Source organism: Calonectris borealis, chromosome Z (genome assembly GCF_964195595.1).
Source record: "Calonectris borealis chromosome Z, bCalBor7.hap1.2, whole genome shotgun sequence".
NCBI classification, from domain to species: domain Eukaryota; kingdom Metazoa; phylum Chordata; class Aves; order Procellariiformes; family Procellariidae; genus Calonectris; species Calonectris borealis.
In genome coordinates this window covers 46,937,545-46,954,441 of record NC_134352.1, presented here as the reverse complement: position 1 = coordinate 46,954,441, position 16,897 = coordinate 46,937,545, and the positions used below count along the sequence as shown (strand labels likewise).

The following is a 16,897-nucleotide window of genomic DNA, read 5'->3' as shown; positions in this document are numbered from 1 at the left end:
AATCAGTTAACAGGAATCCAACTGTGTCAGCAGCATCACTGCATCTCCTTTATTCTTCAGATGACTAATTATTAACATCTATCATTCTCTTATTCAGTAATGTATTTGGTAAGGACCCACAAGGTTCAGTTAAATTCCTAAAACCCACAATCAGTCATTCTAAGTAGATCATTTAAACTGCATCTCAATGTCCGGCAGGCATGGTAGTATCATCATTTCCCCTCTTTTGAAGTTTACAAACACAAATTCATTATTCTTTGTGAAAGAAGAGGTAGAAACCTTTCAAAATCTCAATTAAAAACTCTAAATATGCAACTACCCTGAAGATTGTCTCAGAAATCTCTTCGATGACTTTTGGTCTCCTTCCTTTTTTTTTTTATTTTCTCATCTATATATGATTTTACTGAAGATCAGGGTTTAAAGGGGTTCTGCCCCAGCATAATCCTCTGTTCAACAAGTTCTTCACAAAAAACTGCCTTGAAATTCAGAAGTATTACTTAAGTCTCAGAAAAATAGTACCTTACTGTAATTCCAAATATGTTCTAACTTCAGTCAAAATTAAACAAGAAAATCAAAATTGTTCCTTTTATTCCTGTTAGAGGTGTCTTCAGTAAAATACAAATTCCTTTCTCCTATAATAGCAAATGTGCCCAAACTCCAAGTTAGCAATTTTGCAAGCTGACTCACAACCACCATTGTACATGGTTTTAGTTGCAGCAATCATTTCCAGCAGTACATCTTTCAACTGCAGTTATGACCAAAGCAGAACACTTGCCAGAATCAAAAGCTGTCTTCAGAGAGGTTGGACTAACACCAGCCAGCCACCACTACAGCTGTGCTCACTCACAGCAAAGTTTCATCAACTGTAGTATCAACTGCCCACCTAAACTCCGAACAGAGCATTAGTTGCGTGACATGGAGACGCTAACTTCAGAGGACTTTCCCTAACGTTTGTGTTTTGTTGCTACATGTTGCTCATCTGCGTGGCACTGCTCTTCCCCAGTACTGACAGGTTGTGTCACCACTTTGAAAAGAGAGCCCTTCCCCTTATTTTCTCATTATACAGCTCCTGCCAGTTCCATGACATGTTTTCCAATCGTTTCAGGATTTCCTCTCACCTTTGGGCAAAGGGCTGGGCCATTACTTCATTTTTCCAAGTGGAAGAACATTTCCTGTATGTATGTCACTTTCAAAAGCCTAGTTCACTTTTGATGACACTCATGGTTTCCCCTTCAGAGACACCCTTTCTGAAGCTACCTCCAGATTACTTATTAACTCCCCTCTATCCCCCTGCCCAGTCACCTGTGGTGCGTGTGGGGGATATTCCCTGTTCACTCTGTCTTTATCGACGTCAACTGGCAGCACAACAGGTAATGTCACACTAAGTCAGACGTCACTGCTGTCCTGTTGGGAGGACTTATCTGTCAATGCAACATGACCTTCAGACCAATTTCCAGTCACTTCTAAACACACCAGACAACTTCCTTTTCTGCCACTAAGGACTTCTTGGTGCTTTGCAGCTTCACTGACTCTTCCAAGACCAACCATTGCCCTTATACAAATTTTAAACTTCCAAATTTCTTGTTTTTTATTAGTTGCAGTTAAGTGAAAGAACCAGTATGTTTAATCACAAAACTAGTGGTTTAGCTTATAAACAACATGTTTATAGAGTGGGTGGAGAAAGGAGATGGGTTGTTTGGATCATTAGTCCTAGTCTTTTATGACTGCAAACAACTATGTAATAAGCAACCCCAGAAGGAAACAGAGTACCACCTGAACACTTCGTAAACTTTAGACTTCGTCTCAGTGAAAAGCCACAAAAGTCACAATGCATCACAGGAACAGAGAAGACAAGTAGAACGTTTTTCAATACTTTATTGCTAGTGGTTATCACAAAACACTCAGCAAAAATCTACCTATGCAAAAGATCTACATGGGACCGAAAAATTAAAATAATCTTAGGGAATCAAATTCTTCAACAGCAGAAGGGCAGCACGGAAAAGGAACAACAACAAGGGGAAAAAAAAAAAAAAAAAGAAACCAAGCAGATTACTAGTCCTTAGAGATCATTACAAAAGCAAAAGCACGTTTTAGATAAAACTTACAAATAGTTTAGAAAAGGTAAAAGGGTGTTTCAATGTACAAAAGTGAATAACACAACACAAAAGTAAAAGACAAATCTAAATAAATCAAAAATAATAAAAGAAAAAGCTTATTCTTACGGCCTTATGTGTAGTGACAAACACCTACACAGTTAAGAAAAAACAGAAAGAGCTCACTGTTCCATGACTGATTACAAGAATTTTGCTGTTGCCTGTTATTGTCAATAGTAAATAATAAAGTTGTCCTTTAAATCAGAACAGTTTCTAAGCTATTGACTGCTGAATGTCTTAGCACTCCACATCTTGATAAGTAGATTTTCTTTAAAGTTAAGGTCAACTATGGCAGCCACAGGGTGGTTATCTCTACCCAAAGGATAAAGGTTCAGTATTTCCCCCATTGGCAGGGGCGGGGGGAATAATCCCAGAGCTGAAGTCCCTCACAATTCATTTGAAGAAGGTACTTTGCGAATCAAATTTTTCCGTGCCCACTACTGCAAATCAGGCAGAACACCAAAGCAGATGGGTAGCTGTCATGCGGTTAGTAAAAACAGCATAATATATTGTCATAGGTTAAACCATTTAATTACTAGGAAGTACTTCTTCAGCTTTATTTAGAGAGGTAGCAGACAATACAGAAGAAATCAAACCATCCTGAATCCCGTAAAAGATAGTCACTGCACATTCAGTTAAGTTCTTCCTAGAGCTTAATCTACATTGAAATAACCCCTAGAAAGAACTGAAAATCAGGAAGAGAGTAACTATATAAGCATCACTACATTACACAAGTGTTTTCGTATCAGAGCAAACTACATTAGATCCACAGTCAAAGGAAAAGAAAGTGTGAGACCTGTTATGAGAAATTCTAAGTCGTCTTCAGGGTTTTTTTCTTTTCAAGATAGTTACAAGGTCACAGATTTGTAAGGCATACTTATATATGGTAAATAAGCATTAACTGCTCATGAACGGTACTGGTGATGGCATTTAGGCCCTCTTTTTTTGCACAGAAAAGAAACAACAGCCATAGGGTAATGACCACTTGGTATTTTAACCCTGTTTGGAAACTCATTGACAGAATTTGCAATTTCTTCCTTCAGCAAACTATTAGAGCTGGTTTAGCTCTTCCTTTTTATGACAAGACTCTGTATTTATTCTAGACTTCCATGTAGCTTTCCAAGTGGCAGTACAACAGTCGTGTAATACTGAGTTTAGAACAATTACACAAAGAGGCTTTACTGTAGAAAACCAGGAAGTTGTTACACGTATGCAAGAAATAACTACGCTTAAAGACTACTTTTCACAAGAAATTCTGCTCTTAATACAAAAAAAAATTTATTTATACAAAACCGCCAGCAAGCATCATAATAGACAGTGCCAACATTTATATGCAAGGACCTTAGATGTCAAATCAGATTTCCGGAGTAGTTTAAGGCAAACATGGGTTTACCACTTTTGATTGCATATAGTCTCTCACAGAAGCTCAACCTTTTAGATCTCTGTCCTTTCAAAATTCATACTTTTAAATCGTTCTTCAAGCACATCAGAATCTTCATCACTGTCTGTGCTACTGAAGTTTGTATCAAAATCCAGCTCATCCTCCAAGCCACTGCTCTTTTGGCCATTTTTAATAGTCATACACTCAGTTCTGTCTTGTCCTTTATCAATCCTGCAGAAAGCAAGAGCACGTTATCATCACCCACTTTTAGAATTTATTTTTCTTTTAAACAAAAGAATGTGGGATGAAGGGCAGAATATTCTACCAGGGATCGAAGGATGTGGGAGATGGGGAGGATGAGGAGAGGGACAATAACCTGAAGTTACTTTCATGTTGAACAGGAAAGATATAAAAGACAATAAAGGAAAAAGAGTCTGTGAAGGAGAAAAAAAAAAAATATATATATATGAACAGTTTGACCAACTAAGCAACTGCTGGCCAGTTGTCACAAGCTAGCAAATTAATACAGGATGCTTAATAAAGAGAGAACTCTAGTAAAAGAATAAAAACCCGAAAGCCTGCTAAATATATTGTGATAACTGTGCTCAGTATCAGCCCTTGTTTAGGTTTTCTGTTCACTAGTAACTGAATCATCAAATGACAGACAAAATGCAAACAGTATATTGGCTTATGCATATTTTATGGTGCTCTATACCTAAATCCATTTTGAAGCGCTTTGTTCCCAAGGAAGGTATGCAATTTACCCTTTGGTATTAAAATAAAGTGTCTTATCCAAGCAAGACTTTTTTTGGCCCAGCCCCACTAACATCAATAGGCATTTCACCCCTAGTTTCAGCAGAAGAAAGTGAGGGTAATGACTCCTACTGATTCCTGTCAGGATTATTCAGAATATGGCATAAAGTACAACAGCTTCCTGGCAGTTTCCAAACTTTATTAAAAGGGGAAGAAACAATGCAGTACTGAAACTACGTAACCTATGAGCTACTTACGGAATTACTATTTCTTCTTCTTTTCCACATTTAGCACAAACTTCTAGTTTACCAGCACATGGTCGACAAATAATATGGTAAGGATCTTTTACAGTCTTCTGGAGGCACTTCACACTGTAAAGAGAAAGAATACATGATTAAGAAAATATTTGTGGACACTTACTAAACATTCTGTGTTCAAAGACAATATAAATATATTCCTCAAAAGAGGAACAACATGTTATGGGCCAGTGTCATATGAAACAACTGGTGTTTTAACAAGCAGCACTATCAAAATCATTGCCTGTCTTCCCTCTCCTTTAACTTTTTCAGGAAGAATTATCAAGACAAGAACTGAAGAAGAAACATAAAATCAAGAATTTTTATATTTAAAGTGACAAAAGAAACCTTTCCATTCATTTCAGTAGGCAGTTTTACTTTAAAAGCTACATAACTTCTTCTTCTGGTTTAATGATAAAAGAAAATAAGAATACGGTATAAAAAGGTGCATGCATTTTACAAATAAAAAGCTTTCCATTCAAACATTAAATGTCTCCCACTTGAACTTCTCAGAGTATAAACAAAGCCAGTGCTGGACTTTGCTTTCTATGAACACAAGCCTGCACGGAACTGTATTCTGAACAAACCCAACCTAATTATGTAGAGGTTTTTGACTATTCGTTTTCAAGATATGCTAAAACTCTGTAGATTAAGTCATTTCTAAAATGCTATGGCTTAACGTTCAGCTGACATCTCTAAAGCCTTGTATTTTTGGAGAACAGAACTCAGAACTATATATCCCATGTAATGCAACTGTCCTAAAAGTCACTCTTTCTTGGTTCCTCAGGCACTCAAAAGTCTGTCAGGAAAGATTCAGCATACAGTTCTGAACAGTGGATTTGCAGAGCTGGCTAAAACAGAATGAAGAAAAATATTAAGTATTTTTGCATGCCTTATAAGGAGAGATGCACTAGCATCTAGTGAAACAGAATTTTTACTTGCTTTCTCAAATCCCATTCTTAAGCACTACCACCTTCTCCCTACTATCTTCATCTAGGCTCTTACTGAGCTTTCATTATCAAGATGCACATAACCAATTCTTCAAGAAGCTGTATAATCACATGAATTGCTGTGGGACACATTTGACAAAAGCAAAGTCTGAACTGCCTGGTGTTTCTGGTCTTCCCTCTCCCCCAGGAAAAACCTACAGTTAGATGTCACTGGAAATACTACTTAGTTTGGTTCCCCCCCCCCTTTTCCTTCTTCTATGTTCAGTTGCATTAGTACTAAAAAAATATCTACAGCTCTTCCCAGCCATGTCACACCAAACTGGGGCACTATCAATCAAGGTGGATAGACTTTTTTTTTAAATAGTTTAATCTGTAATAATTAAATACTTGAAATAAAAGTAAAGTAGGGATAACTTGTGGTTGTACTAACAATCATAATCTTGAAGATGTTAAAAAACTAAAAATAAGTTGAGGTACAGAGAAGTCCTCCATTCCCATTGTCTGTGATATGAAGAACTCTTTTTTTTTCATATAGTCACATTTTTAATGGCTATAATGTGTTTACTTCACCTAGAAGCTTCACCCACTGAAAATCTTCATAGTCTTGCTCTTTCAGAACAGCAGCCCACTCAGCCATTGTACTGCTGCAGGCTGGGCTAGAATCCACCTCCTGTAGAGCTAGAACGGTCTGCAGCCCAATTTACTTGTTCAAAAATATGATGGAAAACATCACATATTCTGTCATAAGCAGCTGTCCCACAATGCCACTTTTTCTATTTCCAATGCTTCTCTGATTTACACGCTTTTTTGCTGCTTTTTTCCCTTTGGGGTAGGCAGAGAAGAGGCAAAAGAACCAGAGCCACCACCACATGATTTGTTACAGCTCATTACATTTAAACAGGATGCACATAGTCATTTGAGAAAGAGTTAAAAAAAGACATATCCCAGCTTTATGTGGTGAATAGAACCCAGAACGTTTACTTTGAGAACCAGGGAGACTTCTACCTAACCAAATTTTTTTTTTTTACATGAAAGGGTGAAATTGTTTACTAAAACCAAAATACTTATTGCATGTTGTTTCACATTAAAAAGCAAAACTTCTCACAAGTGGGGGATATAGTATGAACAAACATTCCGTTCCTTTTAACCTACTGAAAATCAAAATAAAATACACCGTCATTCAGGGAACTGCATACATAGATTTACAGAACTTCTTCAAGCAGTTCATAAGGATTTCAGAAGTATGTAACTGAGAACAAAACACAAACACAGTGTGAACTACTGTAACAAAGCTGGCTATATCATACACCACAGCCCAGCTGTAGTTTATTCGAGTTCAAGGTTTCGTTGTTGAAACACCGTCTGTGTCTGCAGCCACAGAGGTAAGGACTTCTGCAGCTGAGCAAGTAAGAAGGAAGCAGAGAGTATCCACTTCAGAACATTAACCTATCACAAACCTATAAATTATTTCAAGATATTTATCACCTTTGTTATGTACTTATCCCAAAACACCTAATACAGAACTGTATGCAAACAATGCTAAACATGCTAAGAGGCAATTAAATGCATGTATTGCAAACATTTTGTAGGAATTGAGGCCTCAGAAATGCTGAGAACAGCGTTGCTGATGAGTTTTGTTATGACACAAAATCAAAGCCTTCCTCTCATTTCTCTACTAGATGGTCTTTGTGAACTACAAAAGTTAAGAGATGTGCAGATTCCTCTAGTACTGACTTGCAAAGAGGCCTTGGAAAATCATGTTACAACTGGTTCAGGTTTGACTTTTTGTTCAGGAGGACACAATGACGGTTTTGGAAACTTACAGGTCCAAGTTCAAGCAAAGAGGGAAGCAGTTGCTTTTCCACTGCATTTTCTTTTCAAAAGTTTAAGATAAAAGACTAATGAATTAGGAAATTAACATTGCATATATATTGTCATTACAAACTCCAAATTTGAAGAATGTCATATAGTAGCAGCTACTACTTGTGAGTTTCCAAAACTAGAATATTTTCCAAAAAGTTCACGAACTACATTATCAGTGATGAACACAAAGTATCTTAACTCACCATTTTTTAGGTTTTGATAGTAGTTTGTACTTGCTGAATTTTACCCGCCACTCCAAGATACCTTTGCAATGCTGACACACTCCATCATGAAGCTTAGCATTTATTTTCTGAATAAATAAATAAAAATTAAAATAAGAATACATTGAAGATTTCCTACTTTTATGAGCATAATCTTGCTTAGAAAACATTTCCACCCATCACGTGATTAATACGGTATTTAGAAAGATGTTTGTTTGATATTAACATAAGCATTTCATATACATTTACCGCTAGTAATTTTCTTCAGTGGAAAGAGTGCTGAGGTAGTCTTTCACCTTGAGGTAGTCTTCATTATTATTATCATAATTTTAATGTTGTTAATAGTAGTACTTATTTATGTTATTATATTGTTGATAATAGATTATTATAAATATTTTTTTTCCATCTCTAGAGATTTTACAAAACAGATTTAAGTAGAAATAAGCCCTGAAATACGCAGCTTTTATCCAGAGAAGACAACCTGCAAGACTTAACATTTAACTTATTATTGCTCAAGTTACCGTTATACCAGATACTTAAAATAAGTAGTCTCAGGATTTTTTCTCAGATCACAATAAAGTAGAATCCACACATTATTTGCAGTCAAATCATTCAATGTCTCTTTCATCGTAAACTTTCTTTATGAAAAAGTAGTAGTACATTTTTGCTCTCAAGTGTCTAAGATAAAAGCCTCAAAACAGTCATTTCAACTACGGTATATTTTCAAGACAATGCAAAGTTTACCCTAAGATCTTCTGCAACATTTTGTGTTTAGTTTGCTCAGGAATACAAAATGTTAACTGGCCAGTACTATTTGCACAAGATAAGTTATTCTGAGATGGGTAGTACCAAACCACACTGTTACCTTAAATAACAAGCAACATATGCTTGTACATTCAACCTTTTATTTCTTCTCTATCTAAAAATGCCAGCAGTAACTTTATCTATCATACGGTTGCGTGTATTCATTCAGAATTTTAAAAATAGAAATTTCACAATTAAAACAAATGCATATAGCCAAAAAAAATCTATTGTGACTTTTTAAAGACAGCTTAAAAATGGCTACCATACCAAAATTACATTATTAACATGGTCTAAACCACATCTATTTCTTAGAATACCTAAAAGTTCATTGGAACAGATTCTGCATTAATTGGGATTAGAGTTTATGTTATTCTTTTACAAACAAACTGAAAAGTTATTCTATGCATACAGTAGCTTCTGAAGTAATTTCCTGTTTTTATGACCCACAAGAGCTTCTTACTCCACAAAGTTCTACTTCCATACACTAGAAAAAAGAACAAGCCTAGCTTTAAAAATACAGCATCTTACTCTATTCTGAAAAATGTATGCGGCAGAGGAAATGCTGCTTTCGAGTGAGTATACTATGGGACTTGTTTTCCATTGTTTCCATTTTTACTAAACTTCAATCATTCAGTATGAGTTTTCCCATGGTACAGTTAACTGAAGGTGAGGTGCTTTTTGGCTGGTTCAGTTAAAAGACAGTAAACTTTTTTCCCAATGATCGAATACAGACTTGTCATATTAAAAAACAAAACAAAACAAAACACCACCAGAAAGAAACAAGGTTTTGCAGAATGCTTGAACACTGAATACAGAAAGCTGTGGTTCTGATGTCAGCCATGCATTATGAATTAAATTTTCCAAGAAACACAAACATTTGGCTAATGTGGAAACTTTCTGAGAGAAGAAAATAATTGGTAGGTTCTCAGCAGATATCTGTTAAAGGAGTTGGCAATTCAAAGTGCTGTCAGAACTGACTATGTTCGTTCTTTCAAAATTCATGCAATTTGAAGATAAGCCTTCTTTTCAGTGCTTGACTAGCCCAAAGTAAGGCTCCAAGTAGTATAGCCTGAATAAGCTTCTAATAACCTGCAAATTAGAACTTCCCAGTTCTCCCTCTCACTCTCCTGATTTGCATTAATTAGTAATGCAGGAGGGGAGAAAGACACAAACACTGTAATTTGTATTCCCAGGTGTTCTTTATTGTGATCAACTATTTTTCGTAGTGCTAAGGCAGAACCCAATAAACATCAAAAGATTGCAATGGTTTAAGCTGAAGACAGCTGGTTGTGTTTCCAAAGGGAGTTAGCTTCCTTGCTGAAAACTACCTCATTTCCTATAATACGTCCTGACATCACGGCTGGGGACAGGAGCCCTGTTACTAAGTGATGCAGGGACAGGCTCAGCAATGCGTAACGCACTTGGAATGCAAGAGGCCACAGTCAGGACTGCATGTGGCACAAACAGTGCAGAAAACAAAATAGGAACTACTTTCACCTCTCATCTGAAAGAAATCTGAAGTTTGTCAAACAGCCAGCCTATTACAAGTTCTGCTAAACGTTTGCTATGGAACAAGGAAATATGCATAATTATTATTATTGGAGCTTTATAAAGCTCTTCCTCCTCCCAATATGCTTATCACCTAGCTCCAGAATACACAACAATCATACAGTGATTTATTTTTTAGTTTTTTTTTTTATGAGACAAACTAAAACACAGGCCATCCCAAATTCCAAAGATGCCTTTTCATGCTACTCATAGTATAGATCTTTGCATGAAAACACCACCTCGTAACAAGGCTGAGAGACTAGTCATGTGGCATAAAGACTGTATTATTGGGACTTCTTCACTTTGCTTTGAACAACAAAGCCTGCATCTTACCTGATGCTCTCACCCCAAAGATTAGTCCTCCCTCTATATTAACACATTGTTTCACCACTGAAAAAGGTCTTTAGAAGACAAGTAACACACAAGAAGCTCTAAAGTAAAGTAAAATAAAGTTAATGTAATTCAGTTACACAGCAACAATCACATTATCCACATAAAGGCAATGAATCTTTATCAGAGCTGGTCTATGTATTTAGATTACTTCTACACAGTCACATTTGAACTGTTCCATTTTCTTGGTATGATCAGTGACACTTCAAATATCCACTGCAAAGACGAAGATTAAGAACGTTGACCAAAATGCTGCCTAAGAGTCTTTTGACACCAAATTAGATTGTAGCTATGAAGATCACATTTATGTGTAACTTAAGATCCTGATCCAGGCATAAATATGCCTGGACTTTTCAGCCTAGTCACATGCAGGACCACAAATCTTACACAGCAACTCAAAGAAACCACATGGTATCTGCTCAGAAGGTAACAACTGGAAGAAAGACGACAGCTTTTAAGTTCCAATTTCCTCCTTCCAACAGGCACACATACAGCACAGTCTCTTCCTCCCCTTCAGCAATTTCCTGTATTTTTTACTCAGTGTTGGCACTTCAAGTATGCGGTGGTGTAGTTAATCATTGGCTCAGCACAACTGAATATGAGAGAGACTATGACTCTACAATCCTTCCACTAGGCTGTTGATTTAGAAAGTCAATAGAGAACGATGGATTGATGTAAAGCAAGCAAGCAGGGAGATTTGCAGAGTTTAACCTTGGCTTGTGTTTGCCTTCTAAGTTTATTTTGCTCGGAAAAAACACCTGATATTTAAATGTTACTATTACTAAAAGAAGCTGATAATTTACTGTGGTTTTCTACACTAAATTCAGCATTGCCTTTGACCAAAAAAAAGTATCATATCACTTTCAAAAGCAACACAGACTTGAAGAAGCAAAGCAAGCTGTCCCTAATTGAAGATTTGGATAAGATGTTTTTTCAGATTTTTTAAATCACCAAAGAACGTGTGAGAGTAAGTTCTCCTAACAAACTGGAAGAGAAACTTTCCTGGTATCTCAGTTCCCAGTCAGAACGGGGAAGTTATTAGTTAAATCAAAAAAATCCCTCCGCTGCTTACTTTTCCTATTAATACTAACTTTTTAATATATTTTGTACCTTGTTTAAACTTTCATATATTCATATTTTCTTCCTTTCACCCATTTAATAGCTGGCTTTCCTTTAAGGGCACAAAACAACAACAACCTACACAAAGACCTGAACAAGGTTTGTCAGCTTCATTATTCCCTTCCAACTTTCATACCCAGCTTTTACGCGGGTAGTTAGCTCTCATACACAAAGAGGTAGTGCTTATGGTCTGAAATGGATTTCTTGGTGTGAGAACTACTCTGACAAGTTAGATTCTGCTTCTGTCACAGCAGTTTCTCTATTCTTTTTTTTTTTACGCTCATTTCCCTGTTTTAGTCAATAGCTCTTTCCTCTTTTCTTTTGCCATACTTCCCTCCAAGGACAAATGCAACTCATCCAGTGCTTACCATATTGTCTATATATTCTCCAAAGAAATTACAGTTATGCAATACAGACATATATAAACAGTCTTAAAGTATATAGTCACAAAATATTCCATGTGCATATTATATATGACATACACACTGTCAGGTCAACTGCATTAACGAAACAGCATCCTCTGTATGCTCACGTAACCCAGTATTAAATCATTTAACAACCCGCCAAAAGCAGTTCAGAATGTATTAAAGTAAACACATGCACCTACACCTACTAACTTGGCACACAAAATAATCCCTAGCTTAAGCTAGCATTAAAGCACTCACAAGCAAGATGTAATGTTGGGGTTTCAAAGCAGCCTCACTCTCTGTTTGGAAGTTTCTAATTATGTGTGAACCTATGGGTATTTTGATTTACTCTATTGAAAGCAGACTCCTACTACTGAGCACACATCAGTGGTCTATTCTGCTGTAAAAGGAATGTCAATACCATCCATAACCTTCCTTGTCAGAAGCCCAGGTGATACTGCTTCAATCAACAAGGCTGAATGCAGCATTTCTGAATAACTACACTTCTCAGAAAAACAAAACTCCACAGGATCTCCAGCACATGACTACAAAGCAGGCGGAGTAGATCAGCACAGACTAACAAATGTGAAACTGTGATATGACACACCAGCTTTTCAGGGTTCTAATACACACTTCATAGGCTGAAATAAGTCGCCCAAAGAGCTTCACTTGCTCATCTACCGTATCAGTATTACTTTAAATTCCATTTTCTACACAGATATTTTCCCATCTCTTTCTAAAAAGAAGTGTATTTAACATTTTAACCGAAGCCTTAAAGTCTTCCTTACATCCATACTGGTTATGTATGGATGGCTATATAGCTAGCATTTAAGGCCCTTTTGTGTTTTATTGCTATGGACTTTAAAACACATGAAATCAAAAGCTTTCTCTAAGCCCAGTTCCAAATGGCCATCTTGGAGATCAAGGTGTTTAGCTTTTTTCAGATCAGTGACCATGGATCTGAAAATGTGCAAGTAACCGGCAAGAGAATGCACACACTTGGAAGGACTGAGAGTCAACTCCCACCCTCTTCCCCACAAAGAACTGAACACACACACCTGCTCTTTCTCTCTCTCACGCCCCCTCCCGGTCCCCCCCGAGTTAGGTTAGAGTCCAGAATAGATGTTATGTTTGTTCCTCCTTTTCCTGCATGAAAGGCTATAACCCAGGCCTGAATGCACTTCTGAACCCAGAATAACAGGGTGGCTAGAGAGTAGACTTCAGCCTACCAAGCTACTCTATGTTGCAGCAAGAACAGAACCTAGCCAAAGTCCAATACTGTTTCTGACAATTCCAGTTGGTTACTGGTTTATCTATACCTCCCCTCTGAACTTCAACTCACGATCACTGACTCAGCATTTAAGCTCTGTATTCACCTGTTCTGTTCCTACTGCCTTCCCACAGTCTTGACCAGTGTCTCCACCGAAACAAGTTAGTTATCCATACAGCCAGCTGAAGAAGTAGCTGACATCAACACTATGGTAAAGCTGAGGTTCAGAGTTAATAACCTCTGAAATTTAGGGAAATGTGGATTATCATCTGGAACGTACTTAATGAGAGGAAAGAAATGGAGAAACAGATCAGTCATTTGGGTGTAAATATGAATCACTTTGTGGTTTACCATCTTATTACAATGGAGTTCTAAATGTTCTCATTGAATGCTATTTGCTTTCATCTCTAGAACTACTCCAGCTTCCATGTTGACTTATGTAATATACTTTACATAAAATGTGTATTCATATAACATAATGTATATTCCTCAGCTCAGAGCCACAAACAGCTGTTTTGGAATATACTATGTAAAGCAAGCACCCATAAACAAATTCCAAGATTCAATAACTAACACCACAGTGTGTCTTACCCTGTACTGGCTCTTCCTTCTTCAGTTCAGCCTAGGATGCAAGCTTTCCCAGCGCGGTTGTAGGCAGTTACGCAAATACAGTAGAGAGGCAGTGTACTTTGCTGCAAGGGTGTTTCAACTCAACTAGCCTATCCCAGAATAATGCTGTAGTAAAGATTGATCATTAGAGGAAAGACAGATGGATCTTTCAGCATGTTCTGCAAGTAATCAGATCTATGGTCTTTAAGATTAGAAAATGGATGCCAAGGTCAGTGTCAGACAGAAAGCAAAAGTCTTTCAAAAAACCATGAAACAACTGGGTAATGACCGCCAGCAGGGAAAAGTCAAAAGACTATTAGATCAATTTCCTCTGCAGATACTGCTTCACTGAGAGAAGCAGCAATAACACTACAAATAACTACATCAACTCCACCCATAGTACAACCTGAAGCTACTGTAGTTAATATTCAACATCGCTAATGGAGTGCACAAACGCAGCAGGATAAAAATTTTAAGCTAAAAAGCATTCTGCAGCCTTTCAAGATAGTATTGTACTGGACAGTGTATAACAAGTACTCAAAGATAGGGCAAATACCTAAAAAAAGAAAAAAAAAAAATCAGCAGTGATTTGCAGGCGATGCACTCTCTTTCTGCAGCTGGGAGCATCCTTCTGATCTACTGAGCTAGTAGAAAGGAAAGGAATTATGTCCCACTCCTGTATACTCCCTGTGATCAAATTGCTACTACTTCTTCCTTTCCCTCATCATGCCTTGAATGTCTGTGGCCCATCTGATCATTCAGGACTATACAAGACAGAGATGCAAAACGGTCATCATTCAGCATACTCTGTGTCTAAACTATGACATTAATCATCACTTAACCTGTGTTAGTCTAACTTCTTTTCAAATTTCTCAAATAGCAGAATCAGGCCTAGTCATCATTATAAAGACCCCCCTGTGTATCGCTTAGCACTAGAATTTGTACATGACGGTACGCCAAAAGAAAAATGTATCCCTTCCCTTTACTACACACTATCTAACCCCGTCATAGGAAGCACCTTCTTCAAGAGGCTTCCTCCCTGTGTTCAGCCATCTCCATGAACTGGCAGGCATAGAGAGAAAAGAAATAATTCGCTTGAAACAGAAAGGAAAAAGACACAGTCCCATATCACAGTTAATGCCCACAGTGAATCTTGGCTACATTCAAAAGCTTTTAAAAAACTTTTATTTATTTGAGTGCATGGTACTGTGTAGCCAGTTCTATATGATATAAAATATTAAAAAAGGGAAGAAAAACAGCAACGGGGGTATTAAAGTGATTACTTCCATTACAAAACTGATGTCAGAACTTGGTTTCTCTTTGAAGACTTTTCTGATAGACCAACTCTCCAGGATATTTTTGTGTGTGTATGTGTGTAGAGGCCAGACAGGAAAATACTCTCCCATCAGGGATCATGCAGTGACTCACAGAACAAATAACACTGGCGCTGTTTAGAGCCCCAGCAAAGCAGCCTGTTCAACTTGCAGAACCAGTCCTACAACATCTGAAAAAAAAAAAACCCAAACAAAAAAAACCACCAACCAAATCTCCTTCTTTGGTGCCATCGCTTTAACTTATGACTTTTTTCCCCTCCTCACAGTTGTTTTTGTCAGTTGTCAAACAGATACTGACAATAACAGCAGAGGCACCAGATAAGCCTCTTCTAGAATGCTCATCTTGTGTTTTGTTTTATTCACCTCTTCCAGTTTATCCTGTAAGACAAAACATCCCACTTCGGTGTTGGTACTGCTCAGGCACACTGCTTGGTCTTCATCCTCTCCCGCACTGCTATTATATTACCACAACTACAAGCATAGAGCATGTTCCAAGAATATATGGTAAACCATTACCTTTTCCTTGCTTAGAAACAAAAAAAGACAACAATCGTCTTTTGTAACAATAATGTGACAATATCAAACTGTAGCAAAAGGACTGATAAAACAGCTACAGACACCTTTCTATGTAACTACTCGGAAAAGCCCCTTAATAATTTTTTAAAGCCTTAAAGGAAACACGAGTCTTTTTTAAGTTGTCTCAAAAGTATGCAAAATGAAACTTGATATTTATACGGATGGTGGGGGGAGTTGTTCAAGGTAAATCCTCAGAATGTTAAGATGTCTGAAGTAAGGCCACGTAGTCACAAACTTTGAGAAGACCAAACACCTTTCAAGAAGTACCACGGCCAACACTGCAGGGAACGTTTACTTACTGCAGTCACCGCACAAAAGCAAGTGCTTTATTTCCTCGTAATAATTCTTTGGCTTAACGAAGGCCTTTCACGTGATAAATATGATTCAAGTACCACACAATGTATTTCCTTATGCAACAGCCTGAGACACGGGGCCAGGTGACAGCTGACTGAAACGGCTCCTTACGGATTACTCCCTTAACGCCGCAGTGATCCCTTTGGACAGGCCTGGGCCAAAGGTTTCTCCACCGCTAAAACGAAGACGTTCCTTGGCTTCCGCTGCCGTATGGCTTCGTTTGCCGCCCCTCCGGCAGAAGGCCGCACAGGGACAGGCCACCCCTCCAGAGGCACCTGTGCCCCCAGCAGCCCCCCGGGACTCCTATTTACGCTTTCGGCACCAAACGCCTCCAAACTCCTTCCGCCGCTCCGCCCCCCCACCGCTCCGCCGCCTCAAGAGGGGTCGCGCCTGCCGCCGCGTCTCCCCGCCCGCCCGCCCCGCACCCGCGCCCACCGGGCAGCCAGCTGCGCTGCGCTCTGCAGGCCCAGCGCTCTGCCGGGAGGGGGCCGGGCCGGTGGCGGGGCCGGGCCGGGCCGCCGCCTACCTTGCGCCGGGCGCTGGTGTCGTACTTGTCGTTCCTGAAGGCGCGCGCGTTCTGGTAGCGCTGGGGCCGCGTGCGCGACACGTTCCCCTTCTCCGAGCTCATCCCCCGGGCAACCGCCACTGCCGGCGACTCCTGCCCCGGAACCACTCCCCAGTCGCGCCGCCTCACCATTGGCCCGCAGCCGACGCCAGTATAGCCCCTCTGGCCACCGCGGTTCGCTGCCTCTTGGCTGCTTCCCGCCCACCCGCGTTCGGGCGGAGCCTCAGTGGCCGGAGCGGCGCTGCGGGCTGCGCCGCCATTGGCGCGCTGCAGCCGGCGGCCGGTCCCGCCCCGCCGCCCCCTC

The 16,897-nt window shown here is 38.9% G+C and overlaps 1 protein-coding gene across 3 annotated transcripts; it reads right to left on the bottom strand.

Annotated features, from left to right (window-relative positions):
• Positions 1-1,858: 1,858 nt before the first annotated feature.
• CZH9orf85 (chromosome Z C9orf85 homolog) lies at positions 1,859-16,829 on the bottom strand. Of its 3 annotated transcripts, XM_075137493.1 has the most exons (4): positions 16,555-16,829; positions 7,600-7,706; positions 4,545-4,658; positions 1,859-3,765 (listed from the first exon to the last, which is right to left on the bottom strand). In XM_075137493.1, exons 1-4 carry the CDS (start codon positions 16,723-16,725, stop codon positions 3,588-3,590), a joined length of 570 nt encoding a protein of 189 aa, XP_074993594.1. In that variant the 5' UTR covers positions 16,726-16,829; the 3' UTR covers positions 1,859-3,587. The 3 variants fall into 3 exon arrangements, with proteins under 3 accessions (XP_074993594.1, XP_074993595.1, XP_074993596.1); XM_075137494.1 differs by lacking the exons at positions 1,859-3,765; positions 4,545-4,658 and adding an exon at positions 4,797-5,434; XM_075137495.1 differs by lacking the exons at positions 1,859-3,765; positions 4,545-4,658 and adding an exon at positions 4,797-5,430.
• Between the last annotated feature and the right edge of the window lie 68 nt (positions 16,830-16,897).

What these genes read in the sequence shown, in the direction of transcription:
- CZH9orf85 (XM_075137493.1), bottom strand. Translation starts at nt 16,725, where the DNA reads ATGGTGAGGCGGCGCGACTGGGGAGTGGTTCCGGGGCAGGAGTCGCCG. An exon ending in ACACCAGCGCCCGGCGCAAG is followed by an intron (nt 7,707 to 16,554) that starts GTAGGCGGCGGC and finishes TTATTTATTCAG; the next exon opens with AAAATAAATGCTAAGCTTCA. An exon ending in GAAGAAGAAATAGTAATTCC is followed by an intron (nt 3,766 to 4,544) that starts GTAAGTAGCTCA and finishes TGCTTTCTGCAG; the next exon opens with GATTGATAAAGGACAAGACA.